This window comes from Myotis daubentonii, chromosome 12 (assembly GCF_963259705.1).
Source record: "Myotis daubentonii chromosome 12, mMyoDau2.1, whole genome shotgun sequence".
NCBI lineage: Eukaryota > Metazoa > Chordata > Mammalia > Chiroptera > Vespertilionidae > Myotis > Myotis daubentonii.
In genome coordinates, this window is record NC_081851.1 from 35769188 (window position 1) to 35796455 (window position 27268).

General features: G+C 53.5%; 1 protein-coding gene across 1 annotated transcript; it reads left to right on the forward strand.

Moving 5' to 3' along the window:
• The first annotated feature begins 668 nt into the window (after positions 1–668).
• FBXO41 (F-box protein 41) lies at positions 669–27197 on the forward strand. The gene is made up of 13 exons (XM_059659430.1): positions 669–760; positions 13560–14593; positions 16157–16367; positions 16822–16895; positions 17159–17517; positions 18325–18566; positions 18862–18977; positions 19108–19260; positions 19429–19524; positions 20895–21013; positions 21185–21343; positions 22626–22741; positions 22886–27197. The coding sequence occupies exons 2-13, from the start codon at positions 13698–13700 to the stop codon at positions 22946–22948; spliced, it is 2604 nt and encodes an 867-aa protein (XP_059515413.1). The 5' UTR covers positions 669–760; positions 13560–13697; the 3' UTR covers positions 22949–27197.
• Positions 27198–27268: the final 71 nt, after the last annotated feature.

The window sequence follows — 27268 nt, forward strand, 5'->3', positions numbered from 1 at the left end:
TGCTTCTGACCCAAGAGCACACCCAGGCGTGCACCCCGCGAGGCCGCTTGGGGACTGTGGCGCAAATCCCAGGAGGCGTGAGCGCGCCTTCCCTCTTCCGGTGCTACGGAACCGCTCACCAAAGCTTTTGCCCCGAGTGGGGAGACCCAAGCCGGAGTGGGAGTGGTCGGATCAGGGCGGAGAGGTTCGGGTCAAAGGTAGACAGCAGAGGCCACAACCGGAGGTGCCGGGTGGCAGGGAAGGTGCACGGGGCAGTGTTGGGAGCTGGGAAGGCAGGGACCCAGGACGCGCGCTGCGGGAGCGGTTCCCGAACCCCCAGGGCGGCGCCGCGGACCCCTCCCCCATCGAAGACACCTTCACGGGAAAACGTGGGGTCCCGGCGCAGCCGCTTCTGGCGGCATCTGCCGCTCCCCGGCTCATAGAAGAGCCCGCCCCGGAGGAGGGGCCGGCTCCGCCCCACCTCCTCGCTGCCTCCCTCCCCCTTCCCTGCTTTTCCTCTGGCCGCGCGCCCCCTCCTTCCTCCTCCATCCATCCCCCACCCCGTTTGTGGGCCCCTCCCGCTGCGACTGGCTGGGAGGCTTGACCGCCCCCGCCCCGATAGGGAGGCGGGGGCGCAAGCCGCGGCTGCCACCCGAGGCTGCGGAGGGGAACGAGATCCGAGGCCCCGAGGCGGCCCAGCACCAGGACCAGGCACGCGGGGGCTGCCTCTGCACCCCTCTCCGAGGGCCGCGGGGCCTGGCCTCGCGGCGGGGTGGAGGAGGTAAGGACGAGTCGCGGGCGCACTGCGGGACCGCTCCTGGAGAGAGGAGGCGGGGAGGACCCCAGCCGGTGCCTCCTCCTCCTCTTCCTTCTCCCCCCTCAGCCCCCTGGAGGCCCCGAGACTGCCAGACCCGACCGGGAGGGATTCTGGGCAGGCCAAGCCAGAGGCAAAGAAGGGGTTAATTTAAGGAATTAAAATCAGAACAATTTGAGACCAGGCTCCCCATCCCCCGCCCCCTCTAGCCGGTCTCGCCAGGTTGGGGGGCGGGGCGGGCTCCAGACCCCACTGGGACTCTGGACCTTGGAGAACTGGGGCCAGAGAGAAGGAAGAGGGGGGAGCGCCCTCAAACCCCAGCCCTCCCCACCTGCTTCTGAAAGGGTGTGGGGGAGGGGCTTAGTGTTGCGGCCTGGCTGGGCACCTGTGCGGGGTGTCTGAGGGTGGGACGGTGGAGGTGTCTGTGTGCGTGCTGGTGTGCACGTGTGATGGTCCGGAGGTGTGCCTGTGTGTGCCCCCACGCTCCTGTCCGCTCATTTCCCAGTGCCTCCGCTAGTGACTGCCCATAGTGATCTGGATGCCTGTGCCCCACTGCAATGCTCTGCATGTGAGTGTGTGGTACAGACCTGTGTGCACTTCCCACTTTCTGCCTGTGACTAGGAGTGGGGCCTGCTCTCTCCTTAGGTCGGGTGTGCAGCGAGGGGCCCAGGTGGTTTTCTGGGTGTGGGATCCAGGTGCTGAGCCGTGTGTGTGACCTTGGGAGGTGTGTGCACGTTTGCAGGAGCTGGAGGATGAGGGGGAGCTTAGCACAGAAAGGCAGTGTAAGGACTGCCAGGAAGCGGGGGGCTGGATGCATGGACTCCTGCGGGTCTTCACCAGGCTGCAGTGACGACTCTGGGAGGTACACATAGTGGGGCCACAGCCTTAGGTGTGGAGAGCTAGAGCCTCCGCCTTCGTGGGGGATTCAGAGGGATTTGCAGAGGCAAGGGGCCTTCCTTTCTTCTCCATCCACAGGCACACCTCCCGCTGCCGCCCCCTCCTTGGAACACCTCTCCTACTTGCTGGCAGATAAAAAAACTGTGCTTAGGGCTTCATTTCTTTGACCTATGAAGCCATCTATTAACATCCAAATCTTCCACCCTCATTTCTATAATTTCTACCTTCCCTGCTGCTTTCCCACATGTGGGTTTTATATGAAAAGAGGGAGGAAGAGTTGTTGGACCCAGAAGGCCAGTGGGAAGGAGAGGAGATGCCAGTGGCATGGTACGGAGTTGGGGGAATGACCAAGGTCTGCTAACTTCTCAATTTTGACGGATCTTTATTTAACAGAGAAAGGGATAGAGGGAGGGAGTTTGGTGATACCCACACACTTCTTCTAGAGTTAGGGATAACTAGCTTGTTTTTGTTTTTGGAATATTTGTAACAGGAAGGTAGGGGTGGTCACGGTTGTTGAAAGGTTATTGCCAGTCTGCCTTTGAATTCTCTAGACTTTACTACCTGTCTGGTAGCATACCACACCCTTCACTTATTCATTTAATAAATATTTATTGAGTGCTATTATGGGCCCACCAGTGACTATTATAGTATTGGTGCAACATTCCATTCCCATCTAGAAGGAACACAGTGTTGGGACACTAAGAGCATGGGTTTCGAAGTCAGTCAGGTAGTATCGGGTTCAAATTCTGGCTCGTCACTGTTTCAGTTATTCGCTGGTATGTAACAAACCTTCTCAGAATGTAGGGGCTGAAAACAAGTGCTTCATTATTTGTCACGGTCTGTGGGTTGGCTGTGACTGTGGGCTCACTTGGCACCTCTCAGCTACATTCAGTTCAGAGACTGGCTGGATGCCCTGGCCAGGTTGCTCAGTGGTTAGAGCATTGGCCCACGGACCCAAGGACCGTGAGTTCGATTCATAGCCCTGGGGCACGAGACTGTGAGGAAACCAATTAATGTGTCTCTCATGTCAGTGTTTCTCTCTCTCTCCCCCTCCTCTACCTCCTTTTCACTCTCTCTTTGAAAAAATAAAAGAGAGAGACTGGCTGGAAAGGAATATCACGGCCGCTTTTCATCCATTCGGGTCCCTCTGCACATGGTGTCTAATCGTTCACTAGTCCAGCCCATGTTTTTTACATGGCAGCTGGATCCCAAGAGAAAAATATCCTAAGAGGATGAGCCCTAAGGTAGGTAGGACCGCTTATCAAATCTCTGCCTGCTTCAGGCTTGCTATTGGCCAGAGTAAGTCATGTGGCCAAGCTCTGAGCCACAGTGGGAAGGGACCACATAAGGGCTAGAATACCAGGAGGCATGGCTCACTGCAGGCCACCAAAGCAGCAGTCACTTACTGGCTAGGGTAAGTGATGTGGCCACTCGGACTCTCGACTTCCTCATCCTGAAGTGGAGATGGTACCACCTTCTTGGCAGTCCTGTCTTGAGGATTAAATAAGAAGTGTGGTGTCTGACCAGAATAATTAGTAGATAAGTGTTCATTGTTTTGATTGTTAAACTGCAAGCACTGTGAAGGCATGATCCTGGTGTCCCCAGTGCTTGGCACAGGCCTGTGTTTGACATCTTTCTGTTGGGTGGATATAATAGAATGAAGCAGACAAGCCCTGAGCCTTGGAACTGCACTAGAGCAACAATGCCGTGGAGACACAGCAAGTCCTGACCTCCCGGTGGGCGAGGAGCAGAGCCAGCGGTTGATCTGATTGTAACCAAATGCACCCAGTTCCATGGCGATAAGCAGTAGAAATCACTCTCCTGCCAGGCTGGAGTGGCTCCGTGGATGAGCGTCGACCTATGAACCAGGAGCTCACAGGTTCAATTCCTGGTCAGGGCACATGCAGGGGTTGTGGGCTTGATCCCCCCAGGGGGTGTGCACGAGGCAGCTGATCAATGATTCTCTCTCATCATTGATGTTTCCATCTCTCTTCTTCTCTGAAATCAATTTTAAAAAAGAAAAGAAATCACTTTGGTTACATAAATAAATAAATCCATCCATTATTCAGTGTGATTCCTCTAAGAACATACTAATTTCTACTGCGTGTCAGGCAGGTGTGAGTTAGTAGCATTGCATAGGGTGGGATCTGATGTGCAAACAGGTCCATGACCATCTAGCATGTGATACCTGTTACGATATGTGAAGAGCTGTGGTAAGGAGTGATGGATGTGTGATGTGATTTGAGCTGGAGGAAGAGGCCAGGAAGGCTTCATGAAGAGAGTTGCATTTGAGTTAGGCCTGCAGAATTTATCGGATAGAAAAGGGAGTCCCAAGTCTTGGCTCATGCTGGTTTCTCTCTCTCTCTTTCTCGCTCTCTCCCTCTTTCTCTCTCTCTCCTTCCCTCCCTGCCTCCCATCCTTTCCCTTCCTCTCTCTCTAAAATCAATAAAACATATTTTAAGAAATATTTATAAGAAAGTACTGTTAAAAATCAGCAATTGATGAGATCTAAGGGGGACTTTGAGAATTTATTCAGAGATGTTTTGGGTTTGCATCCAGGGTGCTGAGTCGATAATGAAGATGTTGGTTAAGATGGGAAACAAGAAGTAGGTGTTTTTTTAAAAAAACAAACAAACAAACAAACAAACATTTTCATTGATTTCAGAGAGGAAGGGAAAGAGAGGTAGAAACATCAATGATGAGAGAGAATCATTGATTGGCTGCCTCCTGCACATCCCACACTGGGGATCAAGCCCACAACCCAGCATGTGCCCTGACTGGGAATCGAACTGAGCCACTATGCCCAGGTGAGAAAAAAGTAGGTCTGATGGTGAGTATTTTGACTTCACTGTTTGTGTATTATGCTTTGAGCCACCCAAGCTCAAATGAGCCTTGACTCTTCCCTTTGGACCAGCCACAGTCATTCTGTCACCAAGCCTTCTTGACTCTCCTTCCTTAATTGCTTCTATTCCATCCTTCTGCCCGCTCTCGCACTCCTGCTACCGTGGCTAACCGTTTCCACTTCCAATGTTCCAACAGCCGTTTTCCTGACCGTGGCCTCTGTAGTCCATTCTCTAAACTGTACCTCAGATGAAGTGCTTGCCTTTCCATCATTCCACAAACATTTACTGAGCACCTCCCCCATGCCAGGCCCTGATGTAAGAGCTGGGGAACCACCGTTTCTACTCTCGCGGAGCTTACATTTTCCTTCCCTGAAGGAGGCATATACTCTTTCTCACCTCCTTGCCTTTGTACATGCTGATTCTGCTGCTCAGGGTGGCCTTTCTTGCCCTCCCCAAACTCATAACTGCCATTTTTCACGTGACACTTTCCTCTTCAAGAGTCAGTCTAGATGACTGACTCCTCTGGGAGTTCCTCAAGCTAAGTTAAGTGTAGATTCTGGTGCCAGCCATTTATCTCATGGCTGTCTCGTTGAATCCCTTAGTCTGTCCCAGGAGATCACAAGGGCTGCTGGAAGGCAAAGATTGGAACTTATCAGTCTGTGCCCTCAGCATACCTCGCACAACACATGGCGTAGTTCATGGCACAGAGCAGGTATTCAGTAAACGCATGTTGATTGAACAAACTCATGTTTGAATAGAGCTTAGGAGAGAAGTCTAGCTTAGAACTATAGATTTGCAAGAATATCAGGACTTTTGATAGCAAGTGATAGAAATACAACTCAGACTGTTTTAAGCAAAAAAAAAAAAAAATGATATGTACCAATTCATAAAACCAGAGGGAGATGAGTGTGTCTTGGGCCTAACTGTACTCAGGTTCTCAAAAATGAAGTGAGGACTCTCTCTGCAGCTCTTAGCTCAGCTTCCCTCTGAGTGTTGCCACACCTTTTCCCCGCCAGGCGTGAGTTTTCTCCATGTGGTGGGTAGAGGTTTCACAAGGGTAGACAGCTGTATCCTAGCATGTGATCCAGAGGGACAAGAGGACTCCTTAATCTTTTATATAAGTTACCAGTGAAGGACTCTGTTGGTTCAGCCTGAGGCACGTGCCCATCCCTGGGTCAATCATTATGGCTAAAAAGATGGGGTACTGGGATTGGCCAGGCCTGGGCCATGTGTCCACCCTACCAGCATTGGCAGCCCTGTCAGAACCACACGGAGTGGAGAGCAGTAGCTCACCAAAGAAAGGACAAGATATTGCCATTGAAGAGGACTTACTGAGCAGATAAAAAGAATAACGTTCAGTGTAGGGGTCCTCAGTGACCAGTTGGTAGTGGAGCCATGAAAATGCAAGATTATCTGTGTTTCTGGCAGAGTCAATATGTGAGAACGTGACAGTAGACAGGAGCCAGAGAAGACAGACATCTAGAGATGGTTGGTCTTATTTGAGATGAGGCTCACGTACTTGAAAGCCCTTAAAAAAAAAGAAAAAGAAAAAGATAATGCCTCTGACTGGTTCTTCTACCCAAAGAAAACCTTGAACTGGACTTCAGTGAAAGTCGACGTGAGATAGGTGTCTCAGATGGGAGAAGGAGCATAATGGGTCCTGGGGATGCTAAGGAGGCAGATCTAGGCTGAAAAGGGAGGCAGGTTCTTAGGGCTGCAGCGGTTGCTGATCTGGGGAGACTAGAATACAAAGGAAAATCTCTAATTGTTCTGGCATGGTGCTCATAGTACAGGATTGTGATGGAATTTAAAAATATATATTTTTATTGATTTCAGAGGGGAAGGGAGAGAGAGATAGAAACATCAATGATGAAAGAGAATCATTGATTGGCAGCCTCCTGCACGCCCCCCCCCCCCCCCCACACACACACACACTGGGGATCAAGCCTGCAACCCGGGCATGTGCCCCAACAGGAATCAAACTGTGACCTCCTGGTTCATAGGTCAGTGCTCAACCACTGAGCCACCATGGCTGGGCTGTGATGGAATTTAAATAGGCAAAACTATTGTTTTTCTTTTACTTCCTCCCCCGCCTCCACCACCTTCTTGCAAAGCTTCGTGCTCTTGCTGAGGAGGTATTTACATCTAGGCAAAAATATTCCTAAGAATCATTCCTGCTTATTCCTCAGCTCCAGCAGATGCAGGGAACTGGGGAAGGCTGGCCTCAGGTGAAGAGCCACGTGGATCCTGGAACCCCCTTCCTTCCTCCACCTTGCACATCCACGCACAGGCCTGCACCCCCACACTCTCTCTTCCCCTATTCTAGCAGGGTAATGTGCAGACAAAGGGTACTTCAAAAGCACATGGGGAAGGGAGGAAGGCTGGCCACTTCTGAGGCCCTGAGAGATACCCCCACAGGAGGGATCAGCACTTAGCTGGATGGACAGGCACACACAGGTGTCCTGACACCATGCTGACCATACGTTACAGAATAACCCTTTTCCTGAACAGTTGTGTGTGTGCAAACTGCATTCTATTGATAATATCCCGGGTCACTCTGCCAACTTCTTCAGTTTTATTTATAGTTATTAGTCTATTCAGGTTTTCTATTTCTTCTTGAGTCAATTTTGATACATTATATTTTCCTAGAAAAGCATTCAATTCATCAAGATTTTCAAAAGTTGAGGCCAAGAGGTGTACCTGGTAGCAGTTCAGTAATTTGAAAAAAAAACCTCCTCTGTCAGCTATACCCCTTTTCTCATTATAGTGTTATGTGTTTGTTTCCTTTCTTTTTTCTCTTTGAATAGATTTACCAGAGGGCTTTTTATTTTGCTGGTCTTGTCAGAGAAACATCTTTTGAATTTACCTCTCAAGGGTACTTCTGAGGTTTTAAAATAGCTAAAGGAAGGTGATGTTAGAGCAGTTACTAAATATTAGTGTGTGTTTTTAATTTTAAGTCCTCTTTTATACAGACTAAGGTATTTTGGGGTGAAATAATATGGGATCTAGGATTCTCAAAATTATCCAGTGGTGGGTGGGGCATGTGTGAAGCCGGGGAGCAGTGTACCCATGAAACAAAATTGACCATGAGTTAATAATTGTCAAAGCTGGAAGATAGGTACATGGGAATTCAAAACCATATTCTCTCTATTTTTGAGTATGTATGAAAATGTCCATAACTAAAAGTTGGATTTTTCTAGATCCGGGTCCCACCACACATAACGAAAATTTCTAGATGGATTAAAACTCCATTGTATAAAAGGAAACCACGCAGCCTGAAATATTTGCATGCTACCAAGTCATTGTAAGTTTATGGTTTTAAGATTATTTGTTTAAAGTCCTTAATTAAGAATTTTTTTTCTGTACTTTTACCAAAAGGAATCACAAAGTACTAAAAGAAAACATATGTAACTTTATACATAACCTTTGGGTAGGGCCGGACCTCCTAAGCATAACAACAAAATCAGAAATCAGAAAGATTTTACTGATGCAAATTTTAAACATTAGTATATCAATAAAAATCATAAATAAAGGTAAAAGCCAATCAACACACTTGAGAAAAATATTGGTAGCATATAAATGACAAAGGATCAATATTATAAAAAGCCTTTGCAAATCAATAAGAAAATATGAATGTTCAGTCTAAAAATGAGCAAAGTAGTGCATAGGCAAGTCACCAAGTGACACAGGTGACTGATAAGTGTGTGAAAAAAATGTCCAGCTAGAGTAATCAAAGAAATGCAAGTAAAACAGCCGGGCCATTTTTCATGTGCAAATTGGCAGGAATGCAGTGATGCCAGAGTGTGAAGCTAAGGAGTTTGGCTGCAGCTAATAGACGATGGGGAGCCATTGACGGAGCAGGAGCAGGAGTCATTTGGAGACAGAGGGATCTGGTGCCCAATATGGGATGGAACAGAGCTGTGAGACTGAAGCTGGGCCAGCAGTCCTAGGTGTGAGGAGGCAGTGGCCCAGAGAAGCATGAAGCATGAAAACAATTGGGTTGAAAAATCAGCAGGTCTTGATGGCTAGCGGAGAGAGCAAAAGCAACACAGCCAGTGGGTATGGTGTGACAGGGGGGAGGGTGGCAGCACCAGTGAAGGAAATGGGGATGCTGGGGAGGGGCCAAGAGGAAGTCCAAGGTGTTGTTTTCTTGACACGGTGGGTCATTGTGTTAGTCCAGAGTCTCATTACTAGTGACTGGCAACCAATTCAATTGATTTAAGCTACCAAAAGAATTTGCTGCCTAATTACAATTGACAAGTCTTGGGTTAAAGTTTCAGGCACATCTGGATTGGATGCTCAAAGGGATGTCATCCATAGTCTGTTTTTCTCCTTGCCCAGAGAGAGGACAGAAATGGCCACAAGCAGATCCAGGCTCACGTTCTACCCGCTGAGCAGAGGTCCGTGAGTGGCTGAATTAGCCCATTACTGAATGATCACTGTGATGAACAGGCTAATGTCATCTGTGCTCCCCTGATAGCGGTTCTCAACCTGTGGGTCGCGACCCCTGAAAATACATCCTGCATATCAGATATTTACATTACGATTCATAACAGTAGCAAAATTACAGTTATGAAGTAGCAACGAAAATAATTTTATGTTTGGGGGTCACCACAACATGAGCAACTGTATTAAAGGGTCGCGGCATTAGGTAGGTTGAGAACCACTGAGCTAGGAGGTGTGGGGTCAGCCCTATCCAAAAACCATTCAAAGTCGGGGGAATGGTTCTCTAAGGGAAAACTGGGGGTCTATCCACAAAAGGCGACTGGAGCTGAGCAGCAAAAACAATGCATGTCCACTACATTCTACCCCTTGGCTGTCCAAGACCTACACAGAATCCCTCCATAAAATTTTTACAAAGTTTTATTTATCGTAATGCAATTATCGCTCACAAAACTTAACAAAACACTGTCCTGTGTGGTTTTTTTAAAATATATTTTTATTGATTTCAGAGAGGGAGAGGGATATAGAAACATCAATGATGAGACAGAATCATTGATTGGCTGCCTCCTGCATGCCCCACACTGGGGATCAAGCCTGCAACCTAGGCATGTGCCCTGACCGCGAATCTAACCGTGACCTCCTGGTTCATAGGTCGAAGCTCAACCACTGAGCCACATGGGCCGGGTAAAACACCCTGTCCTATCTCGGGAATGAAACATTCCAACTTCTTACCCAATTACCACATTCAGGTCCACGTCAAGATCTTGGCGAGCTGTCTGGCAAGGTACTGAGCTCGCTAGCCCCTCACGGTCTTTCAATGTATGGCCAGATTACAATGATGGAGGAAAAATCAGATAACTGAAAGAACAAACACTCTCCCAGCTGAAGAGGGGAGATGAGAAAAAACACTCAGTGGTCACAAGCCCATAGCATGTTCCACATGCTCGGCCAGTTGGCAGGGACCCTGTATTGGTTGCCCTGGTTCTGCTGTTTCAGACAGCGACCCTTGTCGTTTGTGCTCTTGGCCACTGAGGAGCACTGAGGAGTCCCCTCCCATTGGTGTGGGTTTGTTGGGTGGGGAACTGTAGGAGCTAAATATTCCCTAGCCTTTGTTTTCCAGGTTTGTGGGTTGTTTTTTTCTGGCAATACAATTCCCTTAATCATTAGGAAGCTTTCAGTCAATTTGCATTCAGTCATCCCCAGAGCTATTAACCAAACTAGAGACCTCCCTGAAGTTATAATTCTTGAATGGAGTCCCTGGTGATGGTGTTGGGAAGCAGGAGGGGTTGTCTCTTAGCAACAGGCCTTGGTGCTCTGCACATCCCAGGAGCCCATGGTTCTGTGGCCTCTAGTTAGGCCTTTACCATAGGGCAGTTCAAATCCCTACTGTATGGTGGGAGGCACAGTTCCTTTGCCCCTTCCCACTCAAACTGCATCCCAGTGGGAGGCTGCTTTTAATGAAAGCAGTGGTTGCTTCTGTGGAGCTGGGAAGGCACAGCAGAAGGGTTGCAGGCGGGTCTGGGGAGTTAAGAGCCTGACAGGCCCCAGGCTTGTCTCCCTCCGTGTTTCCAGCTTCCCTGTCCTTGCCTGGCTGACTGTAGCTAGAAGCAGAGAACTGGCTCTTAATTATCTGACTCTCAGCCATATTGGATTGCTGGCCTCAGGCAGAAAGAGCCTCTCTGGGCATAGCAGCATTTTCTTCCTCTGCTTTCAGATGGGCCAGAGCGTGTCTTTCTTACTGGACCTTACTGGGGCCACACCCCAACACGGTGACATTTTTCAAGTCCCCTAAAGTTCCAGCCTTGGTGGGAACATCGTCTAAGCTCCGGAGGCAGTGGGAGAGCTTGGTCAACTGCTCTGCTGCTGTGTAGCAGGGTTCACCACTTCCCAATGGGTGGAGCGGTACTAGCGTACTCCTCCCCTTAATTCAGCTAATTCCTTCTTAGGGTCTATTACTTTCAAAAATTCCATTCCTGATTCTAATGTCTGGAGAACTTTTTCCTGGTGCAAGTAACACAGACCGATGGCCAGCTGGCTTAAACAGTGTCTGTGAGGAATCTCTCTTTGTCTCTCTTCTTCTTCCTTCCTCTTCCTCCTCCTCCTTCCTTTTTCTTCTTCTTCTTGGATTTCAGAGAGGAAGGGAGAGGGAGAGAGAGATAGAAACATCAACGATGAGAGAAAATCATCGATTGACTGTCTCCTGCACGAGCGTGAAACCAGGGCATGTGCCCTGACCGGGAATCGAACCATGACCTCCTGGTTTATAGGTCAGTGCTCAACCATTGAGCCACACCAGCTGGGCTCAGTTCTGCTTCTTTATGTGAGCTTCATTCCCAGGTGGTTCCTCCCAAAGATGGCCTCATCGGCTTAGAAACCTGAGCCCAAAGCGATGCTTTCCCCCAGTAGTTCCAAAGAAGTTCTGGAGAAATAACTCATTAGCTCAATGAGGAAATACTCAACTTGGGTGATATGTGCTCATCCCAAGCCTCTGGTCGACCAGGCCTTTATCACATTCTTATCCCTGAAGCCAGGGATGGACCATCAACCCCCACCCAGACCACATGGACTGAGAAAATGGGAAAGGAACAATGGTTCCCCAAGGTCAAAGCAGGGTGCTCTTCTCATGAGGAGGACTGGGCTGCAAAGGGAACAGACATCACACACTCATACATCCATGTGGAAATGCCAAAGCAAATGGAACTCAAGAACAGGTCAGGATGGAGAGGCAGAGCTGAGACTTAATGGATTTATGGTGTGAGTTAACTCCAGGGAGTTCATCAGACTGCCAGGGGAGAAGATAAGACAAAGGGGGTATGAAGACCTATCAGGAGACAAGATTAGGAAAGCAGCAAGAAGAGGAGGTCAGAGAGCCCAAACTAGGCACCCTGATGGTAACCTATAAAGACTGCGGGGTCAGGAGAATCAGCCAAGGGGTCAAGTCGGTGAAGATACCTGGTGACAAGTGAATTGTCTGACTAGCAGGTGGGCTGTGATCTGGTGGAGCACGTTGCCATCAGAGGGTGGTTGAAACCTGATTGCAGGTAGTTAGAAAGAAGAAGGCAGTGAGGAATGGGGTAGACATCCCAAGAGGCAGGGGAGGGTTGACCAGAAGCCAGAGGTGATGGGGGGATGCACAGTGGGAGTTGAGGGTGACCAGAGCTGAGATTCCAGGAGCGTGGCTGCTTGTGCCAGAAGAGGGAGGTCTGGGGAGGACAAATATTATGACCCTTGGAGTAAAGGGCAGGCAAGGCCACTTATTGGAGACGAACCTAGCAATGAAATCTGAGGAGAGGACCTAGGTGCCCGGAGTGGCAGGGATTGGAGAGCAGGGTACAGAGGGCAGGAACAAACAGTGACACACACAGGGGTATTGTCAGGTGAGGTGACATCTTGGTCACTGCATCATGGTACCAATTGTCCAGCCTGTCTTATGGGTGTGGTTCGCATGACATGGAAATAAGCACATCTTTTAAGAATTTTTTTTGAGATGTAACATACATCCAGTCAGGTACATGTAGTGCATGAATCTCAAGTGTACAGTTGATTGTTTACATATGTATACACCTGTATCACATAAGGTTCCCTCCTGCCCTTCCCAGTCCATAGAGACCCCTAGGGGTAACCTCCATTCTGACTTTGTCATCTTCAATTTGGTCTGTTCTTAAACTCCACGTATATCGAATCCTAGTGTGCACTCTGGTCTTGCTTCTTGCATCCATGTTGTTGCATGTACCAATGGTTCCTTTTCTTACTGCTGGGTTACTATTCCATTATGAATATATGAATATACCACAGTCTATTCATTCTATTGGTGATGGGCACTTGGGTTATATCCAGGTTGGAACTATTATAAATAAAATGAATGTCTTTTTAAAGATATATATATATATATATATATATATATATATATATATATATATATATATATTTTAAATATATTTTATTGATATTTTACAGAGAAGAAGGGAGAGGGATAGAGAGTTAGAAACATCAATGAGAGAAATCGATCAGCTGCCTCCTGTACGCCCCTTACGGGTGATGTGTCCGCAACCAAGGTACATGCCCTTGACCGGAATCGAACCTGGGACCCTTCAGTCCGCAGGCCGACGCTCTATCCACTGAGCCAAACCGGTTCGGCTAAAGATATATATTTTTATTGATTTCAGAGAGGGAGATAGAAATGTCAATGAGAGACACATCTAATGACTGCCTTCTGCACACCCCACACTGGGAATCTAGCCTGCAACCCTGGCATGTGCCCTGACCAGAAATCGCACCCTGGGACCTCTTGGTCCATAGGACGATGCTAAACCCACTGAACATACTGGCCATGCAAAATGAATGCCTTTTTTTTTTTTCTTAAAGAATTCCTTTTGTTGTTCACTCTCCTACATGCACAGGCCCTTGCACGGGTAGCACAGCAAGCCAGCCCCCTCTGGGAGGTCCGGCCATGGGTTTCCCCTCGCCCCTCTCTCTGGGCACATGTTGTTCATGGAAAGTCAATTTCCTCACGTGTACGGGGTACGGGGTGTGAGGAAGGGAAGCTGAGAAACCCTTCCTAAGACTTACTCCCTCTCTTCTAGCCTCCTCACCCCCGACCGCGGGTGTCCTGAGCCTTCCTGATCCCGCAGGGGGGCTCACCCGCGGCCCCCCATGAGTGCACCCGGTTGATCGGCGGGGCGGCCGCGGTGGAGCCCGGAGGCCGCGGGGGCGGCGGGGCCATGGCCTCGCTGGACCTGCCGTACCGCTGCCCCCGCTGCGGGGAGCACAAGCGCTTCCGGAGCCTGTCGTCTCTGCGAGCGCACCTGGAGTACAGCCACACGTACGAGACCCTCTACATCCTCTCCAAGACCAACAGTATCTGCGAAGGTGCCGCAGCCGCTGCAGCGGCAGCCGCGGCGTCTGGCTTCCCGCTAGTGCCCGAGCCCGCCGCCCTGCTGGCGGTGCCCGGCGCCCGGCGCGAGGTCTTCGAGAGCACGTCCTTCCAGGGCAAGGAGCAGGCGGCCGGGCCGGCGCCCGCCACGCCCCACCTGCTGCACCACCACCACCACCACGCGCCCCTCGCCCACTTCCCCGGCGACCTGGTGCCCGCCAGCCTGCCCTGCGAGGAGCTGGCGGAGCCTGGCCTCGTGCCCGCCGCCGCCGCCCGCTACGCGCTGCGCGAGATTGAGATCCCGCTGGGGGAGCTGTTCGCCCGTAAGTCCGTGGCCTCCTCCGCGTGCTCCACGCCGCCGCCCGGCCCCAGCCCGTGCCCCGGGCCCACCACCGCCTCGCCCGCTTCCCCCTCGCCCGCCGATGTGGCTTACGAGGAGGGCCTGGCGCGCCTCAAGATCCGCGCGCTGGAGAAGCTGGAGGTGGACCGGCGGCTGGAGCGGCTGAGCGAGGAGGTGGAGCAGAAGATCGCCGGCCAGGTGGGCCGGCTGCAAGCCGAACTGGAGCGCAAGGCCGCGGAGCTGGAGACGGCGCGGCAGGAGAGCGCGCGGCTGGGGCGCGAGAAGGAGGAGCTGGAGGAGCGTGCGTCTGAGCTCTCGCGCCAGGTGGACGTGAGCGTGGAGCTGCTGGCCTCACTCAAGCAGGACCTAGTGCACAAGGAACAGGAGCTGAGCCGCAAGCAGCAGTGAGTGGCCCGCCGCGCCCCGTGGGTGAATGTGCCCGGCACTGTTCCCTAGTGGGTGACCCTGTGAGTCATTGTGCTACTGCCATCACCGTGAGTGTGGCAATGAGTGTGTCTGTGTGTGAGGCCATGAGCATGTAATGATGGTGCCTGTGGGGCCAACAGTGTCATGGCTGTGTTTAGGACTGCGAGTCCATGATCTTGAAACATGTTCTTTAAAATATATATATATTATCGATTTCAGAGAGGAAAGGGAGAGAGAGAGATAGAAATATCAATGATGAGAGAGAATCATTGATCGGCTGCCTCCTGCACGCCCCATAGTGGAGATCAAGCGTGCAACCCCGGGCATGTGTCCTGACCAGGAATCGAACTGTGACCTCCTGGTTCATAGGTCGATGCTCAAGCACTGAGCCAGGCCGGCCGGTGAAACACATTCTTCACTTGGCTTCCAGGACACTCTCCTGGGATCTCCTTCTGTCTCTTTGCTCCTCCTCAGTCTTCGTTGCTTCTCCTTATGTCTCTGGTCTTTAAGTGTAGAATGATGAAATATGTAGATGTTATGCATCTGTCCCCATAGTGATGCAAGCTCCATGGTGGCAGGAATTTTTCTCTGCTTATTCACTGCTGTGTCTCCAGTACCTAGAGCAGTGCCTGGCACCAAGAAGGTGCTCAGTCAATGTTGAGTGGATGCATGAACGACTGTGAATGCAATTGGGAGTAAATACTCTGTGACTCTTAAGTGTGCTGTGTGTACATGGAACTCCTGGAGGTGGTAGTGCAATGGGAAGTGTGCTTCTGCATCTGAGAATGTTTCTGAAAAATGTGTGTGTGGTGGGGGTGGGGTTAGGGGGTGTTTGAATGTGTTGGTGAGACTGTGCCTTTCTCAGACTGTGTGCCTGCGAATGAACATGAATACATGTATTTGAGTGGGGCTATGTATTGGACTTTGTGTACTTGGCTGTGTGACTGTGTGTGTCTGTGAGTGTGTCTGGAGGCAGGAGGTGGCTGTGTGTGACTGAGTATGCCTGGGGCACAGGGATGTCCAGTTGTGTGGGGCTGGGTGAGTGGGGTGTGAGTGTGTAACTCAGAATATACGCTGGCATTTCTTTCTTTTTTTAAACAATTTATAATTTTTATTTATTTATTTTTTAAAATATATTTCTTTATTGATTTCAGAGAGGAAGGGAGAAGGAGAGACAGATAGAAACATCAATGATGAGAGAGAATCATTGATCGGCTGCCTCCTGCACACCCCCTACTGGGGATCGAGCCCGCAACCCAGGCATGTGCCCTTGGCCGGAATCGAACCTGGGACCCATTGGTCCACAGGCTGACGCTCTAGCCACTGAGCCAAGCCGGCTAGGGTATGCTGGCATTTCTGTGTGTGCCATTGTGTGGGACAGTGTGCCTGGGCCTGTTCTATGTGTTTCCATGTGACCATGAGCAGACACCAGGGGCAGCTGTGCCCCATGTCGCTCCCCCACTGGCCAGGGCCTCCTCTAGAGGGTGGGTGGGTGGGCGGACAGGCTGAGGCACGGGGGTAAGAGACTGCTCCGGGCCCAGGGAGGTGGTGCAGATCGACCAGTTCCTGAAGGAGACTGCGGCACGGGAGGCCAGCGCCAAGCTGCGGCTGCAGCAGTTCATCGAGGAGCTCCTGGAGCGGGCTGACCGTGCCGAACGGCAGCTGCAGGTCATCAGCAGCAGCTGCGGCAGCACACCGAGTGCCAGCCTGGGCCGTGGAGCTGGGCCCGGGCCCCGGGGCCCAGGCAGAGTGGTGAGTGCCCATCGCCCTTCCCTCCTCCACCCGCACACCTGATTTCCACAAACTCCCCTCACGTGTGGCCTGACATCCCCCTGGGATGCTCCCTTTTTGGCTCTTCCCCGGGAGCAGACTGTAGGCCTGAAGTAGGGGGTCAAGGAATAGGGGAGCCCCTCTGAGGTGGCAGAAGCGCAGGCCCCTGGGGCTGTAGTGGGTGTGATTCAGAGGCCCATCCCTGCAAATGAGAGCCCAGGAGCCACAAGCTGGGCCTGGGATGCGGGGTGGGTATGCGGAGGCGGCTGGCGAGCCTGCCTTATGGCTGTCTGTCTACTATTTGTCCATCTTTCCCAACTTTTTTCCTTCTTCTCTCTCCTCTTCTCTCCATCTTGCTCCCTGTTTTACCTGCTCCTTCTCATCCTCTTGCCTCCTCTGCCCTCCTTTCCTTCCCTCCTGCTCTGGGGGCCCACAGCGAGAACACCACGTGGGGATGGCCATGCCTAGCACATATGCGGTGTCACGGCATGGCTCCTCTCCCAGCACAGGGTAAGCCTCGGGCCCACCTCCCTGCCCCCCACGCAGCCCACCCTCACCCTGGCCCACTGAATGGCTGACCTGTCTGGAGGCTGGTCTCCCCTCTCCCCATCCTCCTTGGGTCCCCTCTGTCCGTCTGCCTTTCCACACTCAGAGCGGGCTCTTGGGAAGTAGGGTGGGTGGGTTGCCCTTGGCCAGCGTTAGGGGTGGGATGGGGAGTTTGGCAGGCCTGGTGCCTCTCCCTTCTCCTTACCATCTGCTCCACCCCACCATAGGGCCTCCAGCCGCGTCCCAGCTGCATCCCAGAGCTCAGGCTGCTATGACAGTGACAGTCTGGAGTTGCCCCGGCCAGAAGAAGGGGCCCCGGAGGACAGTAACCCTGGGGGCGTGGGCACACGGGCCCCGGCTACCAACGGTGGCTCAGAGCGGGCTCAGGCCCCTCGAAGCTCAGGCCTACGGCGCCAGGCCATTCAGAACTGGCAGCGCAGACCCCGCCGGCACAGCACGGAGGGCGAGGAGGGTGACATTTCGGACGTGGGCTCCCGAACCACCGAGTCAGAGGCTGAGGGCCCCTCGGACGTCCCCCGCCCTGGGCCTGCTGTGGCTGGGCCATTAAGCAGCTGCCGGCTCTCAGGTGAGTCCTAGGGGGGTGGGCAGAGAGGCCAGGCTTCCCCTGGTGCAGGCCCTCTCAGAAGACACGGGGCTGAGGCAGCACATCTCCTGGGCTCCTGCACCTCCTTTTCCCCAGCCCAGACTTCCCACGGTGAGAACGACACTCCCACCCTGCGCCCTGCCAGCCCGGCAGGACCTCCTGCGGCAGGGCGTGCTGCAGCACAGGGCACTCCGGTTGGGTTGTGCCCAAGGGTGCCACACCAAAGGGGCTCCATTGATGTGGTGGGTTCACTGACATTTACAGGAGAGTAGCTAGGTGTTGGCTCCGGACTCTGTGGCCCCTGAAGCAGTTGGAGGAGGGGTGCCTTTCCTTATAGAAACAAGGCCATGCACATACGCGGACGGGTGAGGGCCAGGAGGTGAGAGGGCTCCGGTCAGGGTGTGGGCTGCCCCTGTGACTGCTTTGGGCAGCCTCTCACCTGCCTCTGCTCCCAGAGGCCCCATTTCCGTCCATCCATACCCTAACCCTCCAAACCCTTTCCTTCTCCAAACCTGATTCAGTTGCCTCATCTCGGGGGTGAGTTCAGACTATGCGATGACATATTATCTTAAAAATAATTTACTTGAGGAAAGACTGCCTTTTCTAATTTGCAAAATTAGGGGCGGGGTGACGCAGAAGAGAGGAATGCAGAGGCCCTTGTCTTTCTCCCAAGGCACTGGTCCCCCAGCATGGGTCCCCCATGCCCAGGGCTCCTGCAGCTCCTACCCTACATCGCCATGCTGGCCTTTGACCCTCCACACTCACCTTTGACCCTTTGGTATTGTGCAGCCCGCTCTGAGGGAGGCAGTGGGCGGGGTCGGCGAGCAGAGAGGGGCAGCCCCTCACGTTCCAATGAGGTCATCAGCCCAGAGATCCTCAAGATGCGAGCCGCCCTGTTCTGCATCTTCACCTACTTGGACACCCGCACCCTCCTGCATGCCGCCGAGGTCTGCCGCGACTGGCGCTTTGTGGCCCGCCACCCTGCTGTCTGGACGCGAGTGCTGCTCGAGAATGCCCGAGTCTGTTCCAAGGTACCTGTTTCTGCCCACTCTCCCTGCCCTCCCACTCATCCCTGCTGTGAGCTCACACACACACACACACACACACACACACACACACACACACGAGCGTGCGCACACACACCCATCCCCCCGCTTTCCAGCATCTGGTCCCTCCAGGTTTGGTCCTTGTAGTCCTTACAAGACCCCCCCCCAACTCTTGCCGGGTTTCCTAAAATGCTCTCATGGAGCTCCTATCCTAGAGCTGGTCCACCTCCAGCCAACCAAGTTCAGGCCCCTCACCCCCGTCACGCCTCTCTCCCTGCAGTTCTTGGCAATGCTGGCTCAGTGGTGCACCCAGGCCCACTCGCTGACACTGCAGAACCTGAAGCCTCGGCAGCGGGGCAAGAAGGAAAGCAAGGAGGAGTATGCCCGGAGCACCCGGTGAGGCCGTGGGGGGGGGTGTGTGCGTGGGTGGGAGGTGCTCCTGGGCCATAGACCCAGGATTCTGTGGGGATGCTTCTCAGAGCAGGAGGGGGCCACAGCCTCTCCCTGACCTCTTGGCCATCCCCAGGGGCTGCCTGGAAGCGGGGCTGGAGTCCCTGCTGAAGGCGGCGGGGGGCAACCTGCTGATCCTGCGCATCTCCCACTGCCCCAACATCCTCACCGACCGCTCGCTCTGGCTGGCCAGCTGCTACTGCCGCGCTCTGCAGGCCGTCACCTACAGGTGGGTCCATCCCACCGGAAGCATCCCCAAGAGGGGTCCCTGCACTCTGCTCTGCATACCCTTCTCCCAGGGCTCTCAGGCAGAGACCCAAGAGCTCTGTGGCCTCAGGGAAGGGAGCAGAGGCCACCAGGGAGAGTGGGTGGCCCCAGCTTTGTCTCTTCTCAACAGGAGCGCCACAGATCCCGTTGGCCATGAGGTCATTTGGGCCCTGGGCGCAGGCTGCAGAGAGATAGTCTCCCTCCAGGTGGCGCCACTTCACCCCTGGTGAGCCCTGGCTGGGTGAGGAGGGGACAGAGTTGGGTGGGGTCTGCGGCTGAGGACTGAGCAGATCTAGGCCCACTTAATCGATTGTCTGTTGGGGAGACCAGATTCGCATTCATCAATCTGTGTGTTTAGGTGTTAGGAGCAAGGCTTAACATCATGTCCTGGTTATAGAGTATGACTTTGGGCAACCCAATTGTGCTTCAGTTTCTCAGCCTGCAAAGTAAAGGTGATATTAGGGATCTGTTGACTTTATTAGGACTGTTCCTGGCTCAAATGAGATGTGTCCATGAAGCCCACAGTGAGTGAGGCGTGAACACTAGGGAGGTTGGTTTGGCACGTGAAAGGCAGTTCAGGGTGGTCAGTGTATAAATGTACAAAAGAGCTGGTGGTTGGTGAGTCCAGGCTGTGGTGTCGCTCATGGCTTTCCTAGGAGCTCCTCGAACATGTCAGGCTTTTCTGCTCCCTGCACCTTGACCTCCAAGCCCTCTCTTCATGTGACAACTCCTCCCAAGCCCTCCAGTGTCCCTGGGAGAATTTGTCACTGCTCTCCTGCCTTCATTCCGACTGCACCTTGTCCCCACCCTGCTATGGCCACTTTGCAACAGTTTCTCTATATGTCAGTCTCCACGAGACTCATGGTTCTCAGGGCAGAGGCTGAAACGTCCGTTCCACATCTGTGGCACCAAGGGTGTGGCAGATGTCTGTGGCCTGGGCGAGCGTTGCGGGATGCATTGTTCAGGGAAGCAGCCAGTTTGGTGTGAGTGGTAGGCAGAGCCCAGCAGTGAGTGTGTAAAGGCAGGTCGGGGAAAGGTCAGGGAGGCCTTGCCTAAGGGGCTTAGATTTTTGCATTTTTTATCTAGAAAGTGCTGGGAAGCGGTTGGGGATTTTAGATCTTAAAAAATGGGGTTACATCAGACAAGTAACATTCTTTGTGCCCCTCTTCACCCCGCTGTCCGCTCCTTCAGGGCAGGGACCATGTCTGTACTGTCACCACATCCCCAGGGCCTAGCTCAGTTGTCCTTGGCTTAGTAGATACTTACAGCCGTTTGTTGAATGACTGAGTGAGGGACTGTAGGAATGACTGGCTTACCTTTAGCAGCAGGTCGTCTAGTCATAATCCAGAGGAACATTGATCATGGTCTGAACTGTAGGTTGAAGACTTTTTCAGGAATCGGAATCCATGGGTCTTGGCAGGAGATGAGGGAGGGGGAGTCAGGGATGATCCCAGGTTTCTGACTTGAGCAGCTGGGGTGATTGGTGGGGCCCTTGCCCAAGGGTGAGCCTGAAGGTGATCCCAAAGGAGGATGAGGCTCGGGGTGTCACATAACCAGCAGCTTTCCTGACAGCCCTTCCTTCCCCCCATTCTCCAGCCAGCAGCCCTTGCGCTTCAGTAATCGTTGCCTGCAGATGATCGGTCGCTGTTGGCCCCACCTCAGGGCCCTGGGGGTTGGGGGTGCCGGCTGTGGGGTGCAGGGCCTGGCATCACTCGGTAAGTTTTTCCTTGGGGCTAGGGTGGGGTTAGTGGGATGCAGGCATGGGCGCGATACTGAAATCTCAGAGGAGCTCTGGGCTGCAGCCTGGGTGATAGCAGGGGCATCGGGTGGGCGGGAGGTAACCCGGAGGGTTCGGTCAGCAGCACCTCCCCTCTTCCTCTTCCCAGCAAGAAACTGCATGAGGCTGCAGGTCCTGGAGCTGGACCACGTGTCGGAGATCACCCAGGAGGTGGCGGCTGAGGTCTGCCGGGAAGGCCTGAAAGGGCTGGAGATGCTGGTGCTCACGGCCACCCCCGTCACCCCCAAAGCCCTGCTGCATTTCAACAGTGAGTGATGGGGCATGCGGGGTGGGGTACAAGTGTCACCTCTTACCATGCCTTGCCAGCAGGTAGCATAACCAGCTCCCTGTCACTCCTGGTCAGCAAGCACAGTGCTGGGGTTAGACTGACCAGGGCTCTAGCCCTGGCTTTGCCACCAATGCCTTCTGAGGCCGGTGTGGCATTCAAGGCCTTCTAACATGTGGCCCAAGTAGTTCAGTTCAGCTACATCTATTGCCCTGTGCTCCACCCACGTTGGAGACAGGAGCTATGCAGCAGCATTGGCCCCCATGTGAGCCTCCAGCCAAGGGCAGAGGCAGGAGAGCAGGCAGGTTAAGAGCATAGGTTCTGGGGCTTGACTGACCTGGGTCTCAATTCTGACTCTACTGCTTATTAGCTGTGTGACTTCAGGCAGGTTACTGTACATCTGAGTTCTGTACCCCATTTCCTAAGCTGAATTTCTAGAATGAATGAGAGGATTAAATGAGATGGTGTGTGTGAGCCTCCAAGGACAGTTCAGAGGGAAGACTCCTTTCCCTGGTATAGATTGCAAGTCATGCCTCCTCTGGCCCCACTCCCTCCAGCTATCCACTCCATCTCCGGTCATTCCTCCTCCTTCTAGAGGACACGGGTGCCCAGCGTGGGCTGCCCACACCCAAAAGTGAGACCGTCATCCAAGACCATTTGACCCTCGGCAAGACCTCAGGTCCTGAGCACCAAAGGGTCTTTGACCTTATTATTCCCAGGATCCTCTTCTTCCCTCCCCTTCAGCTTCATGGCCTTGCCTTGGACTGACCGCCAGAACTAACGGCTCAGCCTTCAAAATCATGACCTTCAGGACCCTCTCAGCCTCCTGACCTTCCTGCTCCTCCTCTCCTGACTTCATGGCAACATTCGGTCCCTTAAGCTCCCAACTTGTTTGCTCCCTGTCTCCCCTCCTCTGTGCTCCAGCCGAGACCCATCAGCCTCACTTCCGCTACTCTGTCTGTAATTCACTTCCAAATGCCCAGGCCACAGCACAACTGTCCCTTCTGCCAGGGAAGTTCCCAGAGCTCCTGCCCAGCTGTTGCCCACGCATCCTCCCAGAGTCCACCGCGGCCTCTGCTCTGACGTCACCTTCCACCTGCTCCCATTGTCTGGTTGAGCCCCGGGGCAGTGTGGGTCTGCTCTCCTGGTTATGATCTCAGTGCCTGGCATTTGATTGCCTCTCAGTAGGTTCTGATTTCATTAGTGATGGGAGAGGAGGCAGCCCGGCCAAACTCGGGCTCCTATCTTACCCACCTTTTCCCAGGCATTTGCCGGAACCTCAAGTCCATTGTGGTCCAGATTGGGATTGCTGATTATTTCAAAGAGCCCAGCAGTCCCGAGGCCCAGAAGCTGTTTGAAGACATGGTGACAAAACTCCAGGTGAGGAATTGGCTCTGAGGCCACCCAAGACCCCATGACCCTAGGCTGGGGCTGGGGGTTTGGGTTTGTGATGTGAAGAAAGCCTCACCTGTGTGACCCTGAGGATTTGGCCCTGAGGAGAACTAACCCGGGTTTGCTCTGCAGGCCCTGCGACGGAGGCCCGGCTTCTCTAAGATCCTGCACATCAAGGTGGAAGGCGGCTGCTAACCCGGGTGAGGGGCGGCAGGGCCCCTGCCAGCCCCACCCAGGGCACTCTCTTTGGACTTCCAGAGGGACCCTGATTTGGACTAGACCTTCAGAGGCCTGGTGTCATCTCTGGCTTCCAGGAAGGGGTTGACGGTTTCCTGTCCTCTCCTGGGATAGCAGAACAACAGGCCTGACCCTGGGAACTGTCTCTTCAGGGCAGGGGCTCGGACAGAAGCTGCCCCCTGCCCCTACCCAATCCCCAGCTGGAGCAGCCTTCTGGGCACAGCCAGCGAGGAGCTGTCACCACCAGCACCTGGTGTCTTCCCCCTGAGGGTCTGCAATAGCCACCCAGTGGCCCTTGGCTGCTCTGGCAGGCCTTCATTCGTGAGGCCCAGCCTGCCGTCAGGTCCTCTGCTAGGCCCCAGGCAGGTCAGACTTGGTAAGGAGGGCTCTTCTCCTCGCCCTGCTCCGTCCCCGCCCTCTGTGGGGCACCCTTCAGACAGCCCACCGGGGACTGGGTCCACATTCTCTGAGGATAACACACGGGCCGAGGAGCCTGGGCAAGTGTCAGCCAAAGGTGAGGTAGCGGGAGTGGGCTTGGAAGGGCAAAACATTCACTCAGATTTTATCCCCGGGACATTGAAACCATCTCTCCCAAAGGAGGAAATTGCCAGGAAGAGAAAAAAGTTTCTATTGATATAGGCAAGACCTCCCTCCCCCAATAACCGCATTTCCCATACACACAAGAGCTCAATTCTGAGCTAAAAGGTGCATGTTTCCATACCTGTCAGCAATCCTAACCCAGTCACCTGTGAGAAGCAGTTCCCGTCCTCAAGGAATGGCCTCCTTTTTTTTTTTTTTTTTAAAAAAAATATATATTTTATTGATTTCAGATAGGGAGGAGAGAGAGAAACAGCAATGATGAAAGAGAATCATTGAATGGCTGCCTCCTGCACGCCCCCTACTGGGAGGTTGAGACTGCAACCCAGGCATGTGCCCTTCACCGGAATCCAACCCTGAACCCTTCAGTCTGCAGTCCGATGCTCTATCCATGGCATCAAACCGGCTAGAGCAGGAATGGCCTTCTAATCCAGGTGCTTGGGCAGGACTCTGATGGCCTTTGGATCCCCAAGGCTGTGTGGGAGGAAGTCAGTCACTGGCTGACCTCTGTATGGGGGCCTGGGCGAGGCTGGGAGGAGGCTGGTTTGGTTTGCTTCCTTGTCTGGCTTGCTTAAAGATGTAGCCCTTTAAGGAAGCTAGGCCCATCGAGCTAAGAATGAACTGGTCCCATGGGCTAAGGGCTCGGTTGGGAGTTTTCTGCCTGGGGGTAGTTCTGAGGCCCAAGCCAGAGCCACTTGGCTTAGAAGCCACAGAATGGATGCAAGTGGGGTTTTCACTCACCCTCCCACGGTCCCCACAGGACCAGGTCCCAGCACTGAGACTCAGGTCTCCCAGTTCCTCCTCAGAGCTCCCACAGTGGCTGAGGTGGGTCCTGCCAACCTTCATTTGGAAAGTTCTTTCATTCTTCATCTTAGGGTTTCCTTCTCTCCTGCACAGGACTGGCTTTCAGCCCTCATCACTAGGCAGCTGGTGGCTGAGGCAGGGTTCCTCCAATTTCTCAGTTCTTTCCCGGGACCCAACTTTCTGCTACAACCTAGCTTGAACATCAAGGATCAGCCCTGGGTTACCCTGCAGTGAGGCCCCCAGAGCTGGGCCCCACAGACTCAGCGGTGCACCCCGCTTCCCTGGCTCCACACCCAGTTCTCCTGGCTCTTCCCATTGTTGATGACTTCCTCCCATGGCTTATTCTGGCCCTGCCCTTTGAAGATCCCCAAATACCAAGGGTGTCATGTGGGCAACTCCCTGTCCTGTCCTGTCCCGCACGAAGCCCTGGCGGTGTGGTAGCTCCACTCCAGAGCAGCTGGCTTTATTGACTCCTCCTCAGCCCTGCCCCCAGGAATCGTGGGAAGAAGCACAACTCTGCTGGCCTAGAGGGAGGCGGAGGTCTACTTAGACCTGGCTGCTCTGGGTGCATCAGTCCTGCCTTCCAACTGCACCCTCCAAAGCCCTGCTCCACATGACCCCAGGATCAGAGGTGCTGCCCTCCCTGTCTCCTGGACAAAGCACAAAGGGGTGCCCTGCTTGGCCAGAGCCTGCCCTACCGGGACCTTTTCTGCCCCAGGAAGCCTCTGTCTCTGAACACAGGCTCTGGGCAGTTTCTCCCTGGGTGGGTGCCCACCGGGATGCCCGGCATCAGCCCTGGGAAAGGAAGTCAGTGCCCGGGCAGTGAGCTCAAGTGGGAGAAAGGACGGATGTCAGTAGCAGGTTTATTCACTCATTTGTTCATTTGTGTGACAGCCCTGCACACCACCAGCACTGCAGGCCGCGGAGTGAACAAGACTCCCTCTCCTGCGGGGGGGAAGTTTGCCTCTCACAGGTTTGGCTGTTTCCAGAAAACCCCCCAAGTCCAGCCAAGCGAAGGATGTATGGGAGTATATATTGTACATGCCCAGACCCCTGTCAACAGGAACATGGGTTATAGTATGTCCCATTGCACACCTGCCCCTCGGGCCAATAGGCTTGCGTGGCTGAGAACTGGCAAGTTTGCAGGCCTCCACCCACACCAGCTCGATGCTATTTTTTGCTTCTCTTCAGGGGGGTGAGCCCTGCTGCTAAGCGGGGAGCTTTTGTTGGTGGGAATGCTCCATTTGTTCTTTGGCAACCCTATAGCTAGGGCTGATGACGGGGAACGGATGGAGGGTCCAGCCATCCTTCACTCGCCCCTATCTCACACCTGACAAGATGCAAAGAGGAGGTTCAAAGAGCAAACCAAGGCAGGTCCTGCTCCAGGGGCCCAGGCCTGTATAGGGGGCCCATGGGTGGGGGCCACTTGGTATCCCAACCACCGTCCTGTCATACAGCCTGAACCCAGCCTGGGAATCTGAGTACTTGGATCGAGCGTTTGGCCATGCTTTATTTGGGCTGCCGCCTCTGCACTGGCAGGGAACAAAGGAGATGCTGTAGATGTCTGCATCCCAGAGGGGGAGGAGCAGGCTGCCCAGAACCATGGCTTTCACTGCCAGGAGAGACCATTGAAGGACCAAGGCAGCTCAGGTATTCCTAGTCCAGTGAATGGAGTTTGAGCCAGCCCCTCAGGAATTGCCTAAAAAAAAGAAAAGCCGCCTCCTTCTTAAGGTCTGTGGCTCCAAGGTTTGGCTCCGTCCTTTGTCTTTGGGTCCTGCCTCTAGTCCTTTGGGCCCTAAGTGGGAGCTGCCCAAATCCTAGTCCTAAGGCGCTAAATGGAAGACCTTAACAGAGTGACTATCGGTGCCAAAGACCCAGTTCCTGCTGGACTTGGGGTGGTAACAGGAGATATGGTGAGTGGGTGCAGGGCCCTTGTGCTCAGAGGGCTCAAACTGATGGGATCTGTCCCAGCACGTCACCCCTGGTGAGTGTTACTTCTCTCCCCAAGGGGCCTGGCACATCTCTCTAGCCCTGCTGGCCATGCTTGCTCACCCAGCCTTGTCCCAGGCCTGCATTTCTGTATATATTGCTGTGTATCGTGTATATGTATTTATTCCTGGACAAGTGTGGTGTTCTGCAGCCCTTGCCTGAGAATAAGGTGCAGGGTTAGGTGGAGATCAGAAATCAGAATACCAGGGCCAACTAAGGCAGCCAGGTCCTATTCCCTCCCCAACCCCTGGGAACCGGGCCAGTCCCAAGACCGCCCTGACAATCAGGCAGGCTTCCCCACCTGAGGCCGAGCCTCACCTGCCACCACTGGCATGGCCCAGGGAGGCTTGGCCTTGGCCTTCCAGCCTCAGTTCTGCCCTGGCAGGGGTCGTGCACTCAACTCAGAGGCCTGAGGTGACCCAGGCTTGCCTCCTGGCTGGCATGAGTAGGCTTGGCTCTAGTGGGCACTGCTGGTGGAGACTTCCACAACTGACCCCAGGCCCTGCCTTCCCTGCACAGCCAGGCTGCAATGGGCCTGAGCCGTGAAAGGGTGGCTTCCCCCACCCCAAGCACATCAGGCAGAGGAGTGGAAAGCATTTTTCGATTTTGTTTAAGTGGTGCCTGTACCTCCAGTCCCCAGGGGCCTTCAGTGGCCCCACTTCTCTGCCACACCAGGCATCACCATCCCAGCACTTTGCTCCATGTCACCCATAGATGCCCTTTGCTGAATGTACCTGAGTGTATGTATTTAAGAGGACTCACACAGGCATCAGAAAATTTATGGCTTTGTATCCAATAAAAGATGGTGAAACTCGAATATCTGCCTCAGGGCAACAAATGGTAGGTGGCCATATTTGTCGGTCTGTGTCAACAAGCCTTTCTGCAGCT